The 24,912-nt window shown below is 53.9% G+C and overlaps 1 protein-coding gene and 1 long non-coding RNA gene across 2 annotated transcripts in view; one reads left to right on the plus strand and one right to left on the minus strand.

Annotated features, from left to right (window-relative positions):
- Window positions 1-7,874, plus strand: part of RUNX3 (RUNX family transcription factor 3) — a 29,618-nt gene extending 21,744 nt beyond the window's left edge. The window contains exon 5 of the mRNA XM_045898416.2: window positions 4,777-7,874. Coding sequence (XP_045754372.1) covers window positions 4,777-5,303 — 527 coding nt within the window. The 3' untranslated portion in view covers window positions 5,304-7,874. The remainder of the gene's footprint in view (window positions 1-4,776) is intronic.
- Window positions 7,875-13,831: 5,957 nt separating this feature from the next.
- LOC135364212 (uncharacterized) lies at window positions 13,832-24,404 on the minus strand. The gene is made up of 3 exons (XR_010411050.1): window positions 20,873-24,404; window positions 19,916-20,751; window positions 13,832-14,213 (listed from the first exon to the last, which is right to left on the minus strand). It is a non-coding gene; the product is annotated as an uncharacterized LOC135364212 (long non-coding RNA).
- Window positions 24,405-24,912: the final 508 nt, after the last annotated feature.

Below are 24,912 nucleotides of genomic sequence, written 5' to 3' on the forward strand. Positions count from 1 at the left end.
CCGTTAAAATTGGGGCATGACTTATCTAAGGAGCCTGTGGACCCCACGTGCCCCCTCCTGAGCCATCTGAAAGAGGGGCAGTGGTGGATGCCTCTGCCCAGGGCTGGGGCGACATTCTGAGGCCACGACAGAACTCGGGCAGCGTTTGTAAACAGCAAAGCAATGGTGCAGCCCTGGACACACACAGCATTTCCTGGGGGAAAGTCCCCCGTTGGCCCAGAGACTTCTCCCAAACAGAGAAGACGAGGGCGGCCTCTCAGGTGAGGCCCCAGACAGCGTCTGTGTCCCCACTGCCTGGGGGGACGCGGCAGGCACGAGGAGGCCTTGCAGAGGAGATGCATGCCTGGCCCGGGGCAGGTCCATGCATGGCCCAGTGAGGAGCATCTCCTCCGTTTTCCGGGCCCTCTCAGCCAGCAGGCTGGGGCACAGGAGCCTGTGTGTGATGGGCCCTTGGACCAGGTGGGGCAGAGAGCCCTCGTCCGAAGTGCCGAGAGTGGCCATTCCTGCAGGGCCTGCTTACGACCCATCTAGCAGAGGAGTGAACTGAGGCCCAAGAGATTAAGAGCCACTCTTGGGTCACAGAGCCCATCGATGACCAGGTCCGAAGTCCCCCACACACCTGCTCCCAGGAACTTCCTGCACTTCTGAGGGTGCAGACAAGGGGGCCCCAAGCAGGAAGAGCCCAGGGTGGGGTGCGAGCTGACCCCCTTCTCCATGCTCCAGGACGGGCTTGGGGCTTACTGGGGCCCTCCGCTAAGGGAGGCCTTGCCCCCAGCCCTTGCCACGTGAGCCAGGCGTGATGCAGTGGCCGGGGTCTTGATACGGCCTCGCAGCATGAAGAGACGGTCCCTTCTTTTCCGGGATAGGAAGCTTCTGCTCTTGGCCTTGCTGAGCCCCCAAGGTGAGGAGAGACCCGTGGGCTAGTGAGTTTGAGGCAGTCAGTGGTTTTGAGCCCCGGGGGGCCTGCGCATGGGGGTCTGACCTCAAGAGACCGGGAGAGGTAATCTGCTCTCCAGGTGCCTGTCCGCCCCTGCCCGAAAGCTGTCCCTGCTCCCATCTCTCCCAGGCCAGCCCTTGTCAAGGCACACTGGTCTGACATGCCAGGCCTTTCCCTGCCATGGGCACAGCTGGGGCCCAGGGGGTATTGGAGCCCGGCCTGGGAGCCCCAGATTCTAGAAGGTGAGGGTGAACAATGGCTTCCTGTGCAGCAGCTCCCATGGAAGGAACACCTACCTCTCCCCTGCCACAGGTGACGGACACGGCTTAGAAATTGGTGCCTACAGAGCCTGAGGCAAGCCTACCCGCCCCCTGTCCGGCCACTAAGGGCCGGGCCAGAATCCCTACCTCCACCCTGGGGCTGGGAGGAGAGGAGGCTGGGCCTGTATGGGGTGTGGCTGACCCAGTCCTTCCCCTTCTGCAGCATCCTGAGGCAGGGCCCCCAGGCCCTCCCTCCACACCCACGGGCAGCCTGTGTGGCCCTCTGCCCCAGCCAGCTCTCCCCCTTCCGGGGCCTGTGCTCTCCGGAGTGAACTTTGCCATCAGGTGGACCTGGCTAGGGATCCAGCTCTGCCAGGTCCCGGCTGTGATCTCAGGCAGATTACTTCACCTCTCTGAACCTCAGTATTCTCATCTGTAATGTGGGAAGAAGAGGGGTGTTGGCAGGGCCGGGTTTAGGGCCCCCTCATTGGCATTCCCCCTGTGGTGGGATGAGCCTCTGCCCTCAGACTCTATCCTGGGGATTCCCCTCAGGGCACCCCACCATCACTTCTGTCGATGCCCCTTAATAGCTTTGACCCCCTGGCTTTGGTCACTAGTAAGCAGTGCCGAGACCCCGACCCCTCCAGACGCCAGCCCCCGGCCCCCTCGGCTGTGGCTGCCCACGGTGGGGGCTTCTCGCAGCTCAAAGGCCTCATTCAGTCACCATGCAGCAGCTGGGGCAATTTGGAGAAGAAAATAAACATTTCCTTCCAGTGTTGGGATTGGCTGCTCCTCAGCCGACCAGCTCGGGTTTCCTGGGGCTACTGGGTTGGGGGTGCGGGGTAGCAGCCACAGGGGTGCTGAGGGCAGGCCCTCCCCCACTACCCAGGCAGTGAGGCAGGAGAGGACAGTGGCAGTCTGGGTGAGCCCAGCTCAGAGCCCACAGCCCATGGGAACTTCAAGGGCCACACGCACCAGGCCCGGGTCCACCTTGCACGGCCCTGGGCTTCCTGGGCCCTGTGCTTCCTGGGCCCTGTGCTTCCTGGGCTGCAGCCCTACTGTCACGTTCTGGGGTCCCTGCTTGGGTTTCCTTTGTTTGGAGGATGAGGCTCCCATCGCGTGGGCGGCACTCACTTCCTGGGCTCAGAGTGGGGGTGTCAGCCTCGTGCTTGGCTCTGCTCTGGGAGCCAGGCGCTGTCCACAAGGCCTTCTGCCCTGGCGTGCTGAGCTGAGGTGGGGAGCCAGGCACCTCTGACCCCTTACACCCCAGGGCAGCACTGACCTGCCAGGGGCCCTGTTAGAATACTAGATGTTCCAGAAGGCCCCAGTCATCCGTCGCCTTGACCCCCCCATCCACCCACCTGGAGTCTGGGAGCGTTGTTCCATTCTGATTCACAGTCAGGACCAGAACCAGAGCCTGCTAAGGCAACACCCCCAGTGGAGAAGGAAGGTCCCAAAGCCCTGAGAAGTTACAGGTGTCACTTGAGGTCACACAGCACCTCAGGCAGATCTGGGGAAACTAGAGGCCTGAGGGGACCTGCAGCTCGCCACCCTTAGCCAAGCCTCAGAGCAGGCAGGGCCCACGTAGAGCTGGCCACGTGACAAGGACAGGTCTCCCTCTGAGTCCTATTTGGTGGGGGTAGCACAGAGGGGTTGGGGCCAGACAGACTTGCCTTCGGGACCACCACTGGGGGATCATCCACCTCTCTACTGCTGCCCAGAGTCACCCCCTCGGCCAGGGTACAAGGAAAGCCCAGGGTCAGGGACCCCCCTTTGCAGGGCCCTGCACGGGCCAGTTCTCTCGGGTGCTCAGAGCAAGAGGTGCTCCAGCCGGTGCACAGTGCAAACCCTCATCGGAGCCTCTACTCTGTGTGAGTCTAAGCATTTCACATGTAGGAACTAATTTAACCCCTAGCAACTGTTACTGCCTGTATTTTTCATGTGGGAAGATACGCACAGAGAGGTTAGGTGACTTGCCCAAGGACACACAACCAGTAAGTGTCAGACAACCAGGATACACACAACACACAACCAGGATAAGTGCCGTGCTGGGTTGCCTCAGAGACAGGACAGCTACCTGTCAGGCCCATTCCAGAGCTCAGAACCTGAGCCCTAGGATTCTGTGCCAGGTTGTGTGCTGTGTGACCCTTAGGCAAGCGCCTCACCCTCTCTAGGCCTGAGTTTTCCTACTGAAGGGGTTAGACTCAATCCTGAAGCCCCTTTGAATGCTGAGGTTCAGGGGGTCTGTGACTGCAAGAGTAGGGCGCAGAGGCTGAGAGGCTCTTGTCTGGGAGTCCAGTGAGGACCCATACCTGCAGGAACTAGGGCAGGGCCTGGCTGGACGCCGGGTCCCTCCGTGTGAAGGCACGTTCGGCCCACCAAGCCCCTCCGGCTGCCGTCTCCCTTTGCTGCTGAGCCAGGTAAAGGTGGCGTCTCTTCCCTGTCTGGCCCCCGGTCAGCCTCAGCCCACAGGATAGCCCTGGGGACACAGGCCCACGGTGAGGGACAGACAGCGGCTGTGGAGCCAGCCCCCACAACACCAGCAGGAGCTCCTGGAAGCTACCTGAGCCCCACCTGGGCAGGAGAGGTGCACACATCCAGCAGCAGGGAGCCGAAAGCAGAGGCCTTGGGATGAGCTCCAGTCCTTCCTTTGCAAAATTAGGAAAATCAGTCTCTCTCTCTGGGCCTCAGTTTCCTTATCTGTAAAAGCATGCTCCAGCTCCCAAGCTCAGAGCACCATTGGAGACTCTCTTCATACCCACAGTCTTACCAGTTATTAACAGTGAGGGAGGAAGGCAGAAGCTGTTCCTCACACCCCCAGCAGCCCAGGTGGGCCCACCTTCATGCCCTGGACAGGCTTCTGCACTGCTAGGCTGTAAAGAGGACTCCATGAGGAGAAGGGAAAGTCCTCCCCCTTCTCCACGTGCCCACGGAGGCCTCCAAGGCCACCCATGGCCCAGGCACCTGCTCTCACCTGCCTCCCAGGTGGGGCCGCATTCCGAGCCGGGCAGACTCCAGCCTGCAAGCAGCCCAGGGCAGTAAGAGTGGAGGCAGATCTAGAAGCAGGGATTCCCCGCAATTGGCCGGTGAACCAGAGCCCCGACGCTTCATTCTTTTTTTTTTTTTTTTTAATTATTTGGGGCGCCTGGGTGGCTCAGTCATTAAGTGTCTGCCTTCGGCCCAGGTCATGATCCCGGGATCCTGGGATCAAGTCCCGCGTCGGGCTCCCTCCTTGTGAGCCTGCTTCTCCCTCTCCCATTCCCCCTGCTGTGCTAGCTCTCTATCAAATAAATAAATAAAATCTTTAAAAAAAGAAAAAGATTTGTTTATTTGAGAGAGAGAAAGAGCACACGTGTTCAGCGGGGACAGGCAGAGAGGGAGTCTTAAGCAGATTCCCTGCTGAATATGGAGCCCCGCGCAGGGCTCGATCTCACAACCCTGGGATCATGACCTGAGCCGAAACGGAGCCGGGTGCCCCACCAATGGGCCACCCAGGCGCCCCTCCCAAGGTCGTTCTTGAAGAGGCCCCCCTGGGGTGCTGTCAGACTGTGGCTGACTGTCCCCCTTGCTGTCCCCCAGGCACCTCGGACTTGAACCCTTTCTCCGACCCCCGCCAGTTTGACCGCTCCTTCCCGGCGCTGCAGACGTTCACGGAGAGCCGCTTCCCGGACCCCAGGATGCATTACCCGGGCGCCATGTCGGCCGCCTTCCCCTACAGCGCGACGCCCTCGGGCGGCCTCAGCGTGGCCAGCATGCCGGCCACCAGCCGCTTCCACCACACCTACCTCCCGCCGCCCTACCCAGGGGCCCCGCAGAACCAGAGCGGGCCCTTCCAGGCCAACCCGTCCCCCTACCACCTCTACTACGGCGCATCCTCCGGCTCCTACCAGTTCTCCATGGTGGCCGGCAGCAGCGGGGGCGACCGCTCCCCCACCCGCATGCTGGCCTCCTGCACCAGCAGCGCGTCCGTCGCCGCCGGCAACCTCATGAACCCCAGCCTGGGCGGCCAGAGCGACAGCGTGGAGGCGGACGGCAGCCACAGCAACTCCCCCACCGCCCTGAGCACGCCGGGCCGCATGGACGAGGCCGTGTGGCGGCCCTACTGACCCCCCGCCCTCCCCCGGCTCCAGGCGGACTGCTCCCGACAGAGGCAGGGACCCCACGAACCTTCCCGGCAAGTGGCTGGCCCGGCTCCGAGGCTCGGGGCAGGAATGGGACTTATGCTCCGGGCCAGTCGTGGGCCCAGGGTCCACGAGTCCTGGGGCCCGGAGCTGGTGGGTGGCTCTGAGAGCATCTAGTCCAGCCACGTCGTTGTACAGATAGGTAGGGACCTCCCTCAGGCCGCTGCCCTGTAGCGCAGATCCTCATCTCATCCCCCGTGCCTGTGGGAAGGTAGCCTCCTGCCACCTCCCCGGGAAGAACCTGGCTGTCCCCAGCCGTGCCCGGTGCTATCACAGGGCCCAGGTCCCCTGGGGGCAGAGACCATCTGTTCCAGAGAGAGGTGGCATTTGCCCATATGGCCTGCGTCTGACCCACGGGGCCCTGGAAAGACCTCCCCACCCCCTCCCCTTCCTCAGAGACCCTATTACCCCATGGGCCCAGCCCTCCCTCGGCATTTACGCAAACTGAATCAGAACTGGAAGGTCTCCCCGCCCCTGAGAGGGTTTCCCCTCATTGTATAGATGGGGACGGGACCCATCCAGAGGCCCTAGGAAGTCGCCGGCAGAGATGGGATGAGAAGACCCCCAAGCCAGTTGCCCCCCGCCCCACCCAGCTCTGCTTCCCTAGAGTTCCTAACAGCTGAAAGCCTCCCACCCTGTCCCAGCTGTCTGCGGGTCCCAAGCCCCATAGACTAGCCAATGGCAGCGGGTCCCTAAAACCAGGAAAAACACCTGCAGACAGGTCCTCCGTGCACTTTACCAGCCCAAGGTGTTCACCCTCTCTTCTCCTGGTGGAGGGCTAGGGATCCCCCTTCCCCCGCCTCCTTGGCTGGTCTCAGAATTGCCATTTTTGGAAAGAGCACAGGGACCAGAGAGGTCCTAGCAGAAGGCATCGGGGTGAGAGGTCACGGGGTCAGATTCCGGCAACCCTGTCCCACCTCGGTCCAGCCAAGCTGTGCACGCCCCCAGCCCCCAGCCTTGTGGGCAGGCCCGGCCAGGTCCTCCAGCCTTTGACGGCACTCCATCTTGAACCAGTCTGTGCCCCAAAAGCAGGCTTGAACAAAAACCAGTTTTTAGAATAAGAGGCATCAAACATTTTCAAACCCACGGTCTCTTAGAGGTAAAGCCCTACAGTAGGGACCAGCAGCCCCGCTGCCTTCAGAGAGTGTGGCATTGTAAGGCCTTCCGGCGTCCTACCAACTTCCAGCCGAAGGCCCACGTTGGTGGGGACCCAAGGGAACCCCAGGCGACGCTAGAGCTCACATCTGCGGCTCGCAGACATTTGCCCAAGAGGAATTGGAGAGGTGGGGAGCCGCGGCTGCGGGGCGGCGGGACCGAAGGGCTGGCCAGCCTCGGCGCAGCACCCCCTGTCCTCAGGGGGGAGGTGTTGCCCCTTTAGTTTGCAGATGGGAAAGCAGGACCTGCCCAGGGGTTCAGGCTGCACAGATGCTCATGTCTGAGTTTAGTTCTAAAAAGGCGCAAGTGGAAAGGACAAGAAGACCCGTAAAGGCTAGACAGCGTGTGGTTTTCAGTCATCGTTTCAGCCACATCCTCTGTGGATGTGACAACCTGCCCTCCGTCCTTGTCGTCTCTGTGATCGCTCTCGGCCTGCCGTGCCACCCCCGACCTGTAACAGCAACCAGATGATGCGCACCGGATACACACTCCAGCGAGCTAGGAAGTCCTTGTGGTGATCTCACTCAAACCCCTCCCGCTGCAGTTTCTCTGGTCCTGTCCTCACTGGAAAAAGCAGTCTCCATCTCTTCAAGATAGCTGCTGGGGTGTCCTGCTGATTCCCTGCACCCAGGGGGGCTCCCCACCCCTTCTCAGGAAGCAGCTACAAATCCATTGCCCTGGTACCTCCCTCATGCCTGTTCTCTGTGGTTGCAGACTGGCCCCAGGCCTGCATGGGAGGCGCCCTGGGGTTCCCAGTGCCCAGCACTTTGTAGCCCCACTCCGGATTACTAGCCCTTCCTGATAGCCAAGGCCTGGTAGGGGCAGAGACAGGAAATAAATGGATCTCCTCCCCACCCCCCCAACACCCCCACCACCCCTGCCCCCGCCGACTAAAAGCGATGACAGCCATGCCGAGTCTGTTTTTAAGGCCCATAGTGGGTACAGATGGCTCGGGCTGCTAGGAATGGGTCCTTACTTACAAGGCTGCTTTAAAGTTGTCCTCGGCGAACACACTGATTTAGAAAGCACAAGGAAACGGAGGGGGTTTGATACCATATTACTGTAAGCTTGGTGGTGGTGGGTACAGAGCCTTTGTGACATATTGTCATGTCGAGGTGTTAATACCTGCCACACACACATCTTCAGTGAAACCGTCCCAGAGCTGGGAAGGGGGGGAGGGGTGGAAACTGCTTTGCACTATAATTTGCTTAGTGTGTTTGTTTTCAATGCACAACTTGCTGTACAGTAAACTGTCTGTCTTCTGTACTATTTAACTGTAAAATGGAATTTTGACTGATTTGTTACAATAATATAACTCTGAGATGTGTTGAAGGATCCCAATGCCAGACTTCTAGGGCTGTGTGTATGGGGTTGGAAGCCGGCGGGGTGGGGGTGGGGGGCTCTCCGACCGTGGCCAAGGAGGAACAGGGCAGGGCCTGGGGACAGGAACAGGACTAAACCCACTGCTTTGGAGACCTCCAGCACCTTGGCCTCCCTGCATCCAGCTCCATCAGTAATGACCACGGGAACCACTCTGGGCAAATGCGGCCTCCTCCTGGTGTGGCTGGAACCCCAGAGGGACATCAGACAGGTCTTCATGGTGCCACCACGACTCACAAGTAGCCCGAAGGAGCAGTGTACCCCACCTTGTTCCCCAGGCTCGGAGTGGGGCGGGGGCAGAGGCGGGTGGAGGGAGCACAGCCTCGGGGAGCACCCCGCCCCGGGGCCTGTGTTTGCTGGGCCCACAGCAGTTTAGCAGCAGATCAGAACTACAAAGCAGGCAGCTGGGTCAGCTCCCCCCGTTTGCAGATGAGGCAGTAAAGGTGCAAAGAGAGGGTGTCACCTGGCCTCCCATCTCCCCAGAGATGTTTGTGGCTGACGGTGGGCGCTGTGCGTGTGACTGCCCGGGGACCTGTCTCGGTGCTTGCCAGCGAAGAGGCCCGGCCGCCCGTGCCTGTCCAGGTGGGACCTGAGGGGGTGAATTTTCACAGAACAGACCTTATTCTCTAATGAAAATACTTCAAAACTAATCCCAAGACTTTGCCCCTTTCCGTTAGGTCGGTCTGCCTGAAACTCAACACCCGACAGGAAGTTTCCCTTTCCTCGGCCTAAACCCTTGATCCGGGCCCCTGCCCCCACAGCACCCGTTGGGCCCCAGGGGCGGCAGGCTGTCTCCCAGCAAGCCCCCAACCCCAGCTGCAGAATTTCTGAGTGTGCTTGGGTGGCATCTACCTGGCATGAGCAGGGCTGGTCCTGGACAGGCCAACACTCTGCTTCCAGAAATGGGTTGAGTTGGGGGTCACTTTGTGGGCAATCGTGGAGATTAGGAGGGGACCACAGTTCAAGCCCCTGCGCCCCAGCCACACTTTGGTGCCATGGCTGCTGGGAGAGGAGCTGTGGCCTCTAGAGCCCCTGACTCAAAGCTCCATCGCCTTCCCCCAGCAGGCACGGACCAGCGCACCCAATGCATCCAAGACAAGAACTGAGGCGGGAAGAAGTCCTGGGACTGGGCCCCGGGGGGGGGGTGCGTGGTGCGGGGGATCACAGAGCTTGAGGGCTGTAACCACAGTGGCCTGCAGGTGGCAGCAGATGGGGAGCATGCAAGGTCCCCTCAGGGTGCTAGTTCAGTGGGACTTCCTAATCTTGGGAGCTTCATCCTCAGAAGGGCCTGGGAAATGTCTGGGTTGGAAGAACGATTTGCTTTCCCCCTTTAGCTGTGTGGCAGTGGGTGGTCCCTGTCCCCCTCTGAGCTTCCTTTTTTTTTAAAGATGTTTTATTTATTTATTTGACAGAGACACAGCAAGAGAGGGAACACAAGCAGGGGGAGTGGGAGAGGGAGAAGCAGGCTTCCCACGGAGCAGGGAGCCCGATGCGGGGCTGGATCCCAGGACCCTGGGATCATGACCTGAGCTGAAGGCAGTCGCTTAACGACTGAGCCACCCAGGCGCCCCCCGCTCTGAGCTTCCTTTTCTATTCATACTTCTATTCTATACTGTGTCCGAGTACCAGTACATGAGTGGAATCACAGGTCCCATGATCACTAAAGGCCCTGCTTTGGGACAGCCGTTTACTTGGCTTGAGGGAAAGTTTGACATCCCTAGTTCGGTAACCCCAGAGTCCTGGAGCCCTGGCCAGGCGCCCCCACCTCCCCTGAGCTGCCATCAGGAGCTCAGGACGTGAAGCAGTCCGTCCAGGATGAAGAGGCCATTTTGTCCCAGAGTCTGGGAGCCCGTTGGCCTCCAGAATTCCATTTTGGAGGCTCCAGGAGTTGCTCTGGGCTGGGCGGGGCCTACAGTCTCACCAAACCCCACGCCAACCCACAGCCTGTGTGTGGCTGGCCTGGCCATAGGCTGAGAGCGGCAGTGCAGGCCTTGGGGCTCCCAGAGGTGGCCTCCTGGGCACGGGGCTGTGCTGAGCACCTCCTGAGAGGGGATGTGGCCCCCAGACAAAGCACTGCCCCTCGGAGCAGTCCTGCAACTGCAGGGCTTCCGGCCATAGGGAAGCTCTGGCTTGTATTCTGAGAGGGACGTCCCGGCAGGATTTTATGGCCCGAGACAGTGACACGTGCCCAAGCCTGCTTCTCCCTCTCCCACTCCCCCTGCTTGTGTTCCCTCTCTTGCTGTGTCTCTGTCAAATAAATAAATAAAAAATCTTTAAAAAAAAAAAGGAAGCTCAGAGGGTCTCAGAAGACTCCTGGGGGGCCAGCAGGGGGTATTCCGGGGAGGATCAGGGTTAGACGCAGACCCCATAAACACAGGCACCCAGGTCCCCCCTCCCCCCGCCGGCATGGCCCAGGGGCGGCTCTCAGCCACACCACGTACCCGCTTGGCCACGTGAGCAGGGAATGGCACCTCAGTGGATCGGTTCGTTTTGGGGTCGTAAATGAAATGAGCTGTCAAACAAATGGGGGTGGGGGCAGCCAGAGTGAAAGAATGAACTGTTCCTTGCGGAAACCCGGAGTGCCCCCAGTCCTCCCCACGAGGGCTGGGGAGCTGGAAAGGGGAGGGGCCGCACCCCCCAACATCCGCATCCACACCTGTGTGGTCCAGCGGCTAGAGGAGCCTGGAGGGCCGGATTCCAGGCTTCCTATTTTTAGTTTTGCAGCTAAACTCGGGCTGTTTTATATATTTATATTGACCCGTGGAGAAAGCCTGCCCTGAGCCCGGCCAGGAGGAAGGCTTCAGGGGACTGGGGAGTAGAACAGCCCCAGAGCCAGTTTTCTGGAGCTACTTTGTGCCCACGCCGACTGCTGGAAACAGTTGTGGCCTCGCTGGTGTCCTAATGGGTGGCAGCTGTCTGGGCCACACCACCCCACGCTGCTCTTTCGGCTTGATGTCTGCAAGGCCTTGGCCAGGGTTCTTCACTCATTCGCTAAACATAGACCCAAGCCCCACCGTACCAGCAGCTGCCAGACAGCAAGAGGAAATGGCAAATAAGTCACAGCCAGGCTCTTGAGGAGCACATAGGGCTGACAGGCAGGAAAACAGGTGTGCTGACCCATGGGATACATGGTGTGGATGAGACAAGATGGAAAGATCAGGAAATTCACCTGGCAGAGATGCGGCAGCTGGGCCGCATCTAAGCATCTAAGCAGAGGGCACCGCCTGTGCACAGGCCTGAAGGACGGGAGCTGGGCAGTGGGGAAAGCGGAGCAACATCAACAGGATGGGGAGACAGGGGGGCCCAGGTCACAGGGACCAGCAGCCAGTCAGAGGGGATTTGGTTCTGCAGACACTGGGGAGCCAAGCTGAGGTGTGGCGGCACATTCAGATAGGTGTGTGTTGGAGGGGATCGCACCGTGGTGGCGTGCAATGTGGGCTGCAAGCAGGTGCAGAGACCTGTTCACAAGCTACTGCAATAGTCCAGGCAGAGGAGGGCAGAGCCTGTGCAAAATGGCAGGAGGAGGAGCAAAGCGTTCCTAAGGCACTTTTAACACTGAAGTCACAGGAAGGACCCCAGGACCTAAACCTCAGCTCTGTTTTTCTCGGTTTCTCAGGGTTATAGCCTCTGAAGGAGCTACCGGAGACAAGGTTGCAATAAGAGTTTGCAGTAAGAGTTTTTGTTATTGACAGCTGTGCAAAAACAACAGCCCTGCCCTCTCCCTGACCTCCCACCCCACAGGTTGTCCTGCCTCATGACAACCACCTGACCACCACACCCAAGGCCACAGGCAGCCTCTCAGACTAAAGCATTCAGGGCTCAGAGTCTGGTCCAGCCACCCCACTCTCCTCTGTGGCCTGAAGATATAATAGTTATAAGACCTTGAGTTTGAGGTTCCCAAGTTCTATGTATTACAAATTGTAAAATCACATTTTAAAATTATACTAAATAACAGGGTGCTGGGTAGGTCAGCCAGTTAAGCATCTGACTCTTGGTTTTGGCTCAGGTCATGATCTCAGGGTCGTGAGATCAAGCCCTGAGTCGGGCTCTGTGCTGGGTGTGGAGCCTGCTTAAGAGTCTCTCTCAAAAATAAATAAATAAATAAACAAATGAAAAAACTACTCTAAATAATACATAGTCATGGGAGAGAAGGGAGATAATACAGATCACCAAAAAGAGCACAAGAAAAATCACCCACAATCCCACCCCTCCAAAGATAAGCATTGTTAATATTTTCAGTGGTTTTTTTCCCCCATCCAGAACTCTATTTTCTATAAATATGTACTTTTCCAGGAATAAACATTTTTCTAGCCAGTTATACATTGTATAACAGTATATCAATTAATGCATTTTAAAGATAGAAACAAAAGTAATCTAGAATGAAATCACTGAAAGGATGGGGTTATAACTGTTTTCCATATTCTTCTTTATATTTTTTGGTGTTTTCCAAAGTTCTCCAAAATGAGCACATTTGTCAGGGGGATCATATATTATTAAATTTCTAGACCCTAAATATGCAAGCAGAGGAGTTCAAGATTGGGTTTGGACCGAAGCTTTTGACATTAGCTGAGGCATCGCCTCTTCCAGAGAGCCTTCCTTGATAACCCCATGCTAGGTTTGGTGTCTTCTCTGTGCATTTATCTTTGAAATAATAACAACAACAGCTAATACTGCTTGCCAAATATTTTGCCATTTTTAACTCAGCTCATTAAGGTGTATACTATCACTATCCCCATTTTACAGATGAGGAAACTGAGGACCAAGAACAGAATTCCCCCCCAATTCTAGTGAGGGCAGAGCAATACCTGAGAAGGTTGTTTGCTCCCCATCAGCTGAAGGTATTGGAAACTCAAAGTAAGAACTGACTTCAGGGAGAAGGCGCTATTTCCTGCACACCTGGGTTTGTGCCCCATGGCTTGTACTTGAATAAAGACTGATCATCAAAGGGAAAAAGAAAGGAAAAAGAAATCATTTTCTAATTTTTGGTCTTTTCTTTTAAAAAGTAGAAGCAGATGGGGCACCTGGGTGGCTCAGTCGGTTAAGCGTCTGCCTTCAGCTCAGGTCATGATCCCGGGGTCCTGGGACCAAGTCCCACATTGGGCTCCCTGTTCAACAGGGTGTCTGCTTCTCCCCCTGCTTGTGCTCTCTCTCAAATAAATAAAAAATAAAACAAAAAGCAGAAGCAGAAAGGACGCAAGGTTTTATGGCCTTTTCTCTGCTTCTGAGAGTGATGTGTCTGCCTTTCTGGGTTGTGATTCTGAGAGTCACAAAGCAGGAAATCCAAAGACGGAAATCCGTGTCTCTGCACCCTCTGGTGACCCCCCAGTCCATCCTTCCCCATTCCGAGAGGACGCCCCGTGAACGAGGCCTCCCTGGAGGCGGGCCACGGGGCTCACTCCCCCAGGACCCACACCCAGGGGGGCTATCTGCCGAGGTGGCCGTCTCGCCCTGCCTCACACAAGTTCTATTTCTTTTTCCATGAAAACAAGTCAGTCCTAAATCACCAACGCCTGAAATTAGAAAAATACGAGGCCCATATCATCATAAAACAATTTTAACACGGCGGGGCCCTCCTGGTGGCAGGAGGGGTGGCCAAGAGCTCCATGGCGGCCCCTTCCAGTTGCAGTCCCTGGAAATGCTCAGAGGGATGCGAAATTTGGTTTTCATTAGCAGCGAATGTGAGGAGTTCTGTCGCTCTGAATGGACCTTTGATTCTGGCTGGTGGTGGAATCTTTCCAGGGCCCAGTGAGTTTTGTTTTGTTTTGTGTTTTTTTCACAGAAAATGGGCCAGGCCCTCCTCGCTTATATCTCCCTGGACTACACGGGGATTGGGCAACACCCCAACCTCTTGACTTCTAAAGTCAACAGCTGGGGCGGGCAAGAGAGGCACGGAGACCATTCGGCTTTATTGACTCTGAGGTTTTATTAAAAATGTTATGTTTCCTTGAGGTCTGCGCCAGACCCAACAAGAAGCCCGGCCAGTGAGGGGCTGGCCCGGGCCGAGGGGATTTTCAGCACCTGGAAGACAGCCTGCCTTGACCTGGTTTCTCCCACCCCCATGACCCCCAGAAATGGCCTTCGCTTTAGAATCTCCGCAGAAAACCCCAATTCTTCCCTTCTGTCCACTTTAAGTGACAGAACATCGGCCTGCTCTTTTACTCATTCGCTGGGTGTTGGTTCAGCACCTTCGGGCGTGCTGGGTGCCCGAGAACCAGCTGTGGAGGCACCGGGGTCCCAGGCCCTCGGACCGGAGGGACGCCGCGAGCGAATCTGTCACCTGGTTTCAGAGAGTAATAGGGGCTGTAAAAAATAAAGTAGGAGAGTGAGCTGGAGGAAGACTGGGAGCCGGGAGGGTCCCTCTGAGGAGGGGACAGCACGGGACCGCCTGATCTCAGCTGCTGGGCTTGCTGCCGTCTCTCCAGCGGGCACACCCGCAAAGCCGTTGACCCTGACAAGGCAGGGGCCGCAGAACAGCTTCCTGGCCCTGCCCAGGGGCTCTGTTAAGGCCCTGTTCCCCATCAGATCGTGGCCAGCGACGGTCTTAGCTCCGGTTCCCAGAGGCAGATCCAGAGGTAGGGATCTGTGGGTCGTGGGCTTTCAGGAGTGGAATGAGGGAAGGGGGACAGAGCAAGCGGAGAGAGCTAATTGGTGAGGTCTTTGGGCTGGAGACTGGCCTCACTCTGGTCTCCCAGGGGCCTCTGGAGCATGAACGGCACCACTGAGGTGCCCCTTCCCCACCGAGAGCCAGCCTTTTGGACTCCAGTGTCGGTCAGCCAGACTGTGGCTTGCCGATCCCCAGGAGAGACGGAACCTCCCTGGTAAGATCCCTACTATTGGGCAGAGAGCAGGTCTCCAGAGAAAGGGGCAGATATGCACTGTTAGCAACCAACACTCACGCAATGTCTACATGATGGACCTGGGTGATGTCCGTGGAATGTCAAGATTATCGAGGACATTATGGTGAAAGCTTCTGGAAAGTTACCCACATCCCCTTCATAGGCCAATGACCCCCTTCCCCTGCTGCTGTGAATCTGGGGAGCAGGAAGGGGCAAGACCATGTGTGCCAGAGGGTAGAAGATAAACCTCATGAAGATTCAGGGGTCCATCATGTTGCTGAAGATATCAAGGACCCAAGGGGCTGAGGCACACAGAGCTGTCACCTCTGAGACAAAACACATGTACCTTTCCTCTTCTACCATGCAGGAGACCAAAAAAAAGCACCCCCCCCCCCAAGATATGTCCATGCCCTAATCCCTGAAACCTGTAGATATTACCTTATTTGGAAAAAATGGGTCTTTAAGGATCTCAAGATGAGGATATCATCTTGGGTTATCTGAGCAGGTCCTAAATCCAATGACAAATGTCCTTATAAGAGATACACAGAGAAGAGGAGGAAGCAATGTGCCAACAGAGGCAGAGATTGGAGTAATGAAGCCACAGGCCAATGAATATCTGGAGCCACCAGGGGCTAGAGAAGGCAAAGAATGGATTCTCCCCTGGAGCCTTCAGAGGAAACATGGCCCTGCCAATACCTTGATTTCAGGCTTCTGACCTCAGGAACTTGGAGGGAACCTATTGTTTAAAGGCACCCTCTTTGGCCTCTTTGAATTTGGAAGCAGCATATACCACACTTGGGAATAATACTCTGACCTATTTATTAAGTGATTAGAATGCTGGTGGGTGCTTTTAATTGTGTTAAAATACACATAACATAATGGGCGCCTGGGTGGCTCAGTTGGTTAAGCGACTGCCTTCGGCTCAGGTCATGATCCTGGAGTCCCGGGATCGAGTCCCGCATCGGGCTCCCTGCTCGGCGGGGAGTCTGCTTCTCCCTCTGACCCTCCCCCCTCTCATGTGCTCTCTCTCTCTCTCATTCTCTCTCAAATAAATAAATAAAATCTTTAAAAAAAAATACACATAACATAAAATTTACCATCTTAACCACTTTAAGTCTACATTAGCCATCTTAAGTGGCATTAAATATATTCACATTGTTGTGTGACCATCGCCACCATTCATCTCCAGAACTCTACATCTTGTCAAAATGAAACTCTATCCCCATTAAACAATAACTCCCCAACTCCTGGCAATCACCATTCTACTTTCTGTCTCTATGATCTTGACTCTTCTAAGTGCCTCATATAAGTGAAATTACAAAGTGCATGTACTTTTGTGACTGGTTGATTTCACTTAGAATAACGTCCTCAGGTTCATCCACATTGACATATGACAGGATTTCCTTCTTTTTTAAGGCTGGATATTATTCTGTTGTATGGATACACATTATGCTCATTCATTCATCCGTTGATGAACACTTGGGTTGCTTCCATGTTCTAGCGACTGTGAATAACGCTGCTATGAACATGAGTGTACAAATAGCTCCTCAAACACTGCCTTTCATTCTTCGGGGTACATACCCAGAAATGAAATGGCTGGATTATATGGTAGTCCTGTTTTTAATGTTTTGACGAGCCGCCATACAGTTCTCCACAGCAGCCTCCCCACTTTCCATCCCCGCCAACAGTTCAATTTCTCTACATCCTCACTGACATTTGTCAGAGAAAGCTTTCAGCTTTGAGATGAAGAGAGAGACGACTCTGCCAAGGTCCAAGCTATGATGCCCTGCTCTTCAAGCCACACAACCAAGAAGATTCCACAGGGCAAGAGCAGGATATTGGGCGAAGTCATTGGCAAACCCGGTAGAAGGGGGTGCCAGTGCAGACCCTTAGGGTTGTCAGCAGCAGAGAACGACTCTTCTTTTGAAAAACAGTGTTTGGCCTGCTACTGGATCCTAAGAAAGACTGAGCACCTGGGACAGGAAGCAGCTCTACTACCTGAGCTTCGAAACTGAGCTAGGGATTATCAGATCCACCAGGTCATAAGGGTAGGAGGGCATAGCAGCAACCCCATATAGACTAGAAATCGTATACCACTTGGAATCAGGACTGAGCAGATCCGGAGGATCCAGGTAAGTGAAGAGGTGCATCAGACCCCCCTCCCCATGTCATCTGCTTCTGTCGTCCCTATCTCTATCCCTAGACACACGCCTCATGGTCACAGTTCTCTACAGTCACCTGTCAGAGGAGCAAAGGACTCAGGTTTGGATCATGGGCTGGCACACAGACTATGAGCAGTACATCTGTTCACCCCCTTCATAGGGAGGAAGAAGTGCTACATGTCGCGCTAACGCCCAGGCTCAGGTGCAGGCTGTTAGAAGCAGAACCACACAGGAGGCTCTCAGAAATGGAGTGTCAGCTATAGCCTTTTCCCAGTTATGCCCTTGGCATTGCCTGGTGCCACGGATTGCATAGTATCCCCTCCAAAATTCATGTCCTTCCTGGAACCTCAGAATGAGAACTTATCTGGAAATAGGATCACTACAGATGTAATTAGTTAAGATTAAGTCATACTGGAGTCGGGCGGGCTTTTAATCCAATGGTGTCCTTATAAGAGGAGAAGACACGGAGACAGAAACACAGGGAGAAGACCAGAGACTGGAGTGATGTTCTACAAGTCAAGGAACACCAAGGATTGCCAGCCACTACCAGAAGCCAAGAGAAAGGCATGGAAGAGACTTTCCCTCAGAGCCTCCAGAAAGAAACAACTCCGAGGGCACTTCAGTCTTGGACTTCCAGTCTTCAGTCTGTGAGAGAATACATTTCTGGTATTTTATGCCACCCAGTGTGTGGCACTTCGTTATGATAATTCTAGGAAATGAATACACCTGGAACCGTGTGGGTGATGGAAAGATGGGCAACACATGGAGCCACTCGGCTTGGGCAGGGAGGCCAAAAGGCCCGTACTGTCATCTTTTGGCCAGAGAGACTTGGAAAGGTTCTTATGTTCCAAAAGCAAAATGAGAAAAGGAAAAACCACACATTTCCACCAACTTTCAGGAGGTGAGGACTGCCACCCCACCCAATGGGAACTTGGGTCCAGGATGTGGACAGAAGTGTCATTAGTCCAGGCAGGAAAACATATCCAAATGCTCTTGAGGTTGTTTTTGAACTGCATTTGGCCAGATGGGAGAGGTGCTGGGCCAAGGTCCAGTTAGGGGAAGAGGAGGGAGCAGCTGGGTACTGGGTGAGCAGGTGAGGGAGATCACTCCTCTTTACTCCCAGAGACCCCTTGTTCATAGATGTAGGTCTAGGAAAAGCAGAGAAGGGGAAACCTGGCTGGGGTCTTGCCAAGTTGCCCCTCTGGGTAGGAGACCAGTGGCCATATCACCTCGTCCTGGCATCTTTTAGTGAACAGAGCATGTCCTCAGGGCAGAGGAAATCCTTAAGGAGCAAGAATCCACTAGAAACATCTCCCTCAAGTACCACCTTCCCACTTTTTGCTATATCAGCTACACTAGTATTTTACTTGACATTTTTCTTTAAAACATTGTCTCTTTCTAGTCTCTTCAACAAATGGTGCTGGGACAATTGGACATCCACATGAAAAAATGAGTTTCGACCCCTACCTCACACCATATACAAAAATCAACTCAAAATGGATCAAAGACCTAAATGTAAACACTGAAGCAATAAAACTCTCAGAAGAAAACAAAGGGGTTGGGGCACCTGGGTGGCTCAGTCGGTTGAGAATCCCACTCTTGATTTCAGCTCAGGCCATGATCTCAGGGTCATGGGATTGAACCCTGTGTTAAGCTCCATGTTCAGCACAGAATCTGCTTGTCCCTCTCCTTCTGCTCCTCCCCCCACTCACGTTCTCTCTTTTTCTCTCTCTCAAATAAATAAATAAATAAATTAATTAATTAATTAATTAAAAATAAATAAATAAAAATCTTGAAAAAAAGAAAACAGAAAACATAGGGGTTAAATCTTCATGACCTTGAATTCTTAGATATGACACGAAAGCACAAACAACAAAAGAAAAAATAGATAAATTGGACTTCATCAAAATAAAAAAAAGAATTGTGCGGCAAAAGACACTATTGACAGAGTCCAAAGACAACCTACAGAATGGGAGAAAATAGTTGCAAATCATATATCTCATATACAAGATTAATATCCAGAATATATAGAGAACTCCTAAACTCAACAAAAAAAAAGATAAAAATTCAATTCAAAAATAAACAAAGGACTTAAATAGACATCTCTCCAAAGATGATATGCAAATGGCCAGCAAGTACATGAAGATGCTCAACATCACTAATTATGAGGGAAATGCAAATCAAAAGTGCAATGAGATACCACTTCACATCCACTAGAACAGCTACAATTAAAGGGGAAAAAATAAGGAAATAGCAAATGTTGGCAAGGATGTTGAAGGAATTAGAACCTTCATATACTGCTGGTGGGAATTTAAAATGGTTCAGCCACTTTGGAAAACAGTCTGCCAGTTCCTCAGAAAGTTATACACAGAGTTACCACATGACCCAGCAATTCTAATGCTAGATATATACCCAAAAGAATGGAAAATAGGTGTTCCAACAAGTACTTGTACACAAATATTCCCAGGAGCACTCTTCACAATAGCCACAAAACGGAAACAACCCAAGCCCATCAGTGGGTGAATGGGTAAACAAAATGTGGTCTATCCATACAACGGAATATTACTCAGCCACACAAAGGAATGAAGGACTGACACATGCTATAACATGGATAAACCTTGCAAACAAACATGATGCTCAGTGAAACAAAAGACCACAAGTTATAGGATTCCATTTATATGCAATGTCCAGAATAGGCAAACCCATAGAGATGGAGAGTAGGTGAGAGGTTGCTAGGGGCTGGGAGAGGGGGTGATGCACAGTGACTGCTGAAAGGTACAACGTTGCTTTGGAGGCAATGATCATATGAGTGGTAATGATCGCATAACCTCATGACTATACTAAGAACCACTGAATGGTACACCTTATAAAAGGGTTAATTGTATGGTGTAGGAATGATAGCTTTTTTAAAAAAAATTGTCTTCCAGTCTGGACATGTTGGGGACCAAGCCGCACGACCGAGGTTTTTGCTCTTTATGGTAAATGAGGTAGGTATGGTACCTACCTCACAGGACTGGTGGGCAGACTCGTGAGCTCATGCCGTGATTTGCAAATGTTAGCTTTCAGCAGAACCTTCTGGAGCACTTGTCAAAGACAAACTACTAGCCACATCCCCAGGGTTTCAGATTCAGCAGGAGCCCAAGATTTTGCATTTCCGGCAAGTTCCAGAGGGATGCTGACACTGCTTGTCTGTGGCCCATACTTTGAGAAGCACTGAAGGGATTCATGCAAAGTGCTCTGTGTCCGGCCCCAGAGCAAGGACTCAAATAGCACGTGAGTCCTGACTTCTCTGAAGGGGTCACATGAGTCATGTTCTCAAGCCCGCAGAGCTCCTGCAAAGCCATTTTGCGTGGTCATCTCAAGTGCCCCTGTGGATGTGATAGAGAAGTGACTTTCTCCAGGGCAGTGAGACGGGCCTTCAGGATGAAGTCTCTCCATCCCTGCTCTGTCATCTGCTCACTCATCCAAATATATCCCGGACACTTGCCCCACGTCAGGGGCGTGCTGGGCTCTGAGGGAGCCCAGGGGTGATTAAAAGCCAGTCGCAGAAGGTCACGGCTGGGTGGAGAAGACCACGCTGATCCTGAAACAGTCATCACAGAGGTGTGTCCGAGGTGCCACCCCATAAGGGTACACTTTGAGCAATCCCCAGAGACGTCCAGAAGCAGGCTGGTGGCAACGCCGAGATTTCCTGCAGGGTTCGGGTTCTCTTTCCAGCTCAGGGCTGACCCCAGAGAAGCAGGCAGACCCCGCTCGCCCAGGGGTGGGGTGCCCCATGAGATCGCTGGCCTCCAGGGAACGCAGGCACATCTTTATAGGCTCGATCGCCAAGACGAGCTGCTTCTCAAAGGAAACCGGAAAGGAAGACATTCAGAAGGGTAATAGTGCTCAGTATTTCAGCGGTTCTAAGAGGCGCCATTTTTCACATTTTACTATCTCTGAAAACTGGGGTGTGTCTTACCAGAGCTGTTGGCCAGGGGCCCTCTGGATGGAGTTCTCAAGCCAAGCATCTCTCTAGTATGGGTTTCTGTGGCTTGGGAAAAAAAAATCCTGGAGACAGTACAGGAGTATTCTTTGCCTCTAGGAACCAGACGGCTGTGGGTACAGGGCAGGGGAGGTGGGCAAGCAGACGTGTTTAGCAGCATTCTTCCTGTGGGAGTGAAAAGTGGGGAGCACTGCACAATGCAGAGCCCGTGGAGGGGCCACCAGTCCACCTACGGATTCTTGGAAGAAAAGCTGCTTCAGAATGGTTAGCTTGTGGCAGAGGGATTAGGGAGAGCATAGAGTTTGCCTTCTAGGGGGTGCTGGAAATCTCTTTCCTAAACCCAGTGGTAGTTCAATACTGTGCTGGTAAACTGGTCCCTGAGAGAGAAAAAAAGCCCAGAACTGTAGCATTTGCCAGTTTCCATGGTGTAAATATTCCCACGATGGCTGATTTTGAACAATAAACAGTTTAAAAGCTGGTTTGCAAAATTCCTAAATATTTAACAATCAGCTCACCAATGATCACAGATGTATATTTACATGGATAAAAACTCATCAGATGTACTTATGATTTGTGCACTTTATTATATGTAAGCTTTTGCTGAATAAAATGCATTTAAAAACGGAAAGAGAGAGAGAGAGATCACCAACACTTGCTGACACAGAGGACAATATTGTTTAAAAAGGCACAGGTAGGGGCGCCTGGGTGGCTCAGTCGGTTAAGCGTCTGCCTTCGGCTCAGGTCATGATCCCAGGGTCCTGGGATCGAGCCCCGCATCGGGCTCCCTGCTCAGCGGGAAGCCGGCTTCTCCCTCTCCCACTCCCCCTGCTTGTGTTCCCTCTCCCACTGTGTCTCTCTCCGTCAAATAAATAAATAAAATCTTAAAAAAAAAAAAAAAGCACAGGCATTGGTCACTCTGACTCAGAGTCAGATTTTCAATGTGACGAAGTACATTTTCGTGTAAATTTCATATCATTTTATTTTCATATAAATGTTCCTTTTATGTATGTACAAGAGTGATATGTGTACATTATGCACCTAAATCTAGAGGAGCTTTTTTATTAAGTGTGAAATAAAAAAAGTCTAAGTGATAAGAAAGTATTGTCTTAGCCTAATTGACAGCATTTTTATTTCCTATGGCATATAAAATAGTGGTGTGTCTGTATGCAGTGATGTCATAGATTTGTTGAGATATAACAAGGCATTTTTGCTCAGTTTGGCAGCTGTTCTCGAGAGTTGGCTAGAAGGGGCGCCTGGGTGGCTCAGTTGGTTAGGCGACTGCCTTCGGCTCAGGTCATGATCCTGGAGTCCCGGGATCGAGTCCCGCATCGGGCTCCCTGCTCAGCGGGCGGTCTGCTTCTCCCTCTGACCCTCCCCCCTCTCATGTGCTCTCTCTCATTCTCTCTCTTTCAAATAAATAAATAAAATCTTTAAAAAAAAAAAAAAGAGTTGGCTAGAACACTGGACCAGGAATTAAGAGATGGGTCTGGATTTGCTGCTCTGTGACCTTGGGCAAGTCAACTATCCTCTTGGAGCGTCAAGTTCCCTACTTCTAGAATAGGAATAATAACGCTACCCACCTCCCACGGCTGCATCGCGTGGTTTAGCACGGTGCTTCAGGGACACGTGCTAAGAGTTCAGCCAAGGGCTGCAAACCGTTGCTGCTGTCATTTCTTAGACTCTCTGAACCCTCATCTGTCAAATAAGCCCCCTCCTGGTTTGCTGGGAAGATCCAATGAGCTAATGTGTATAAACAGGCTCTGCAAACTGGAACGTGCTATGCTCACAAAAAGGACTGTTAAGAACAGTCTAAAGATTGTGAACAGTACACATGGGAAACACATCAGGGCCACGAAACCGTGATGGGTCACGTCGCCCAAGGACAAGAGCCGAAAAGGGAACCGCGAAAACAGCGCCTCAAGACTCAAACCCCACTTCCACACATGGAAACATCTGTCAATCTGTGGTTAGAGCCGCCGGCCCAGCCAGGCCGCTTGGTCATTTCAGAATGGAGAAGTGGCCATGGGAACGGCATCCTCGTCTGCGAGGGGCTGACGTAGGGGCTGGGACAGGGGGTGGGGGGCGAGGCACCAGAAGCTGAACCGAAAACGTCTCAGTGAGGCAGTCGCACCCCCGGGCCAGCCGTGCTGTGACAAGACCACGTGGCCCACGGCGAAGGAACGTGGCCTTCCCAGCCAGAAGAAGCTGGGTTCAAATCCCAGCTCTGCGCAGATCCTCCAGCTGAAAACTGCGGACTAATCATAGCTACTTTCAGGATTAATCCTGCGGAGGATTAAGTTAGAGCGCGTCCACAAAGCTCTGGTAGGCTCGGCACACTGGAGCGTCTCTGGGATGTGATGCCACCCAAGGCCATCAGTCTCTGTGCCCCCCGTGAATCAGGGGGGCCAAACGCAGAAATCCACGTTTACCGCGACGTGGTTAGTGCAGAACAGAGAACAAAGTCTGAGGTGCCATAGAAGGGCACAGGGTGTGCCAGAAGTTTCCTGGAAGAGCTCCATCTCATCAGATGGGTAATTAGCCAAGCAGTGGAGGGTGGGAAGGGCTTTCCTGGCAGATACGAGAGCGTGAGCAAAGCCGAGGCTTGGGGCAGCCAACTGTCCTACTACACAAAGGGCTGATGCTCTGAAGACGGATCCCTTGGTTTAGCGGGGGAGTCACAGGGAACTTTCTTCCTTATTCTGAGCCAACGTTCATACTCAGCTGGCAACGAAGTGGACTATTGCTGCTCCTTCCAGAGCTTGAGAGTGAGCTCCCCAACACCCGAAGCATTTAAGGACAAGTCATCACAGGGCCAGTCCCAGGCCTCTCGCCTCCAACACCTTCCTTCCTGTGTGGCAGGGGGCCGGTGTCTGTGGGCTGCATGTCCCAGACTCCCTTGCCAGTGGGTTGTCAGCGCGGTTCCGGTCAGGCAAGGCAGGGTCTGGGGAGACGGAAGAGGGGGATAGAGACAGAAGCTGGCATCTTCCTCCTCAAGCGAGATGGCCGGCAGCAGCTGCATCCCCGCCGTGGTCCAGCTCCCACCCAGCAGCCTCCACCTGGCACCAGGCAGCCCGGGCTCCCAGGCTCTGCCGACCCCACCACCCCAGGGCAGAGCACCCAACTGCAATCAAGGGCATCCCCTTGATTGCTCCCTCCATCCCCACAGCACCAGCTCCCTCCATCCCCAGGGCACCAGCTCATCTCTGGGCTGACTCATCATCCCCTCTTCGGCTCTCAGCTCTCCCCTGACCTGTGGAATGAACTCCCTGTATAAGTCTCTCTGTCTGAAATGGCTACGTGTTTCTGTTTCTTGGTTGGACCCTAAATGACAGAAGACCCTCCTGCGGTCATGTGACAGGACTTCAAGTCATCGATGGGAGGCTGATCCGGAAGGGCCTTTGTAAGGTCCTTCGAGACTCTCGCCCAGACAACCACGGCCCCCATCTCATCCCAGCGCCACTTCTCTCTGAGGGGGCCACAGGCAGGCCAGCCCCACACAGACAGGTCCTCGAACAGAAACCGAACCCCCAGCCCCAACCCCAACCACCAGAGAAGTCCAAGAGCCCTTCCATGGTTACCCAGAGTGGAGAGAGTCAGTTCCAGATCACAAGGAAGAATTGCACAGAGAGCTGGAGAAGGGTCCTCTCGCCCCACTTTTAGAGACTGGGTCCTGCTTGCAGGCAGGCAAGGCATCCTCTACCCCCTGGGCCGGCATCCCCATTTGAGGGTGAGGAAACGGGCCCAGAGAGGGAAAGCGACTTTTTTTGGAATTCCCAGCGGGGGAGCAGCAGAGCTGGGGACAGAACCCAGGTGTCCCGGCTCCTGGCCTCGTGCTCTTTTCCCTCCTGCGTTATCGGGTTCACCGATGGGACTGTGCACCCACTTGATTGCAGTTGGGTCCAGCCAATGGGCTCTGGTCCAGCCAGCCCATTTCGGGATGTTTCCTACACGGACCTAAGGGCATCTGGGCAGTGGGAGGCCTGCAGCCTTCTCTAAAAGTGAAAAGCTAAGGGTAA

Source organism: Mirounga angustirostris, unplaced genomic scaffold (assembly GCF_029215605.1).
Source record: "Mirounga angustirostris isolate CCGP_5_RB_7025 unplaced genomic scaffold, mMirAng1.0.hap1 SCAF_4, whole genome shotgun sequence".
NCBI lineage: Eukaryota > Metazoa > Chordata > Mammalia > Carnivora > Phocidae > Mirounga > Mirounga angustirostris.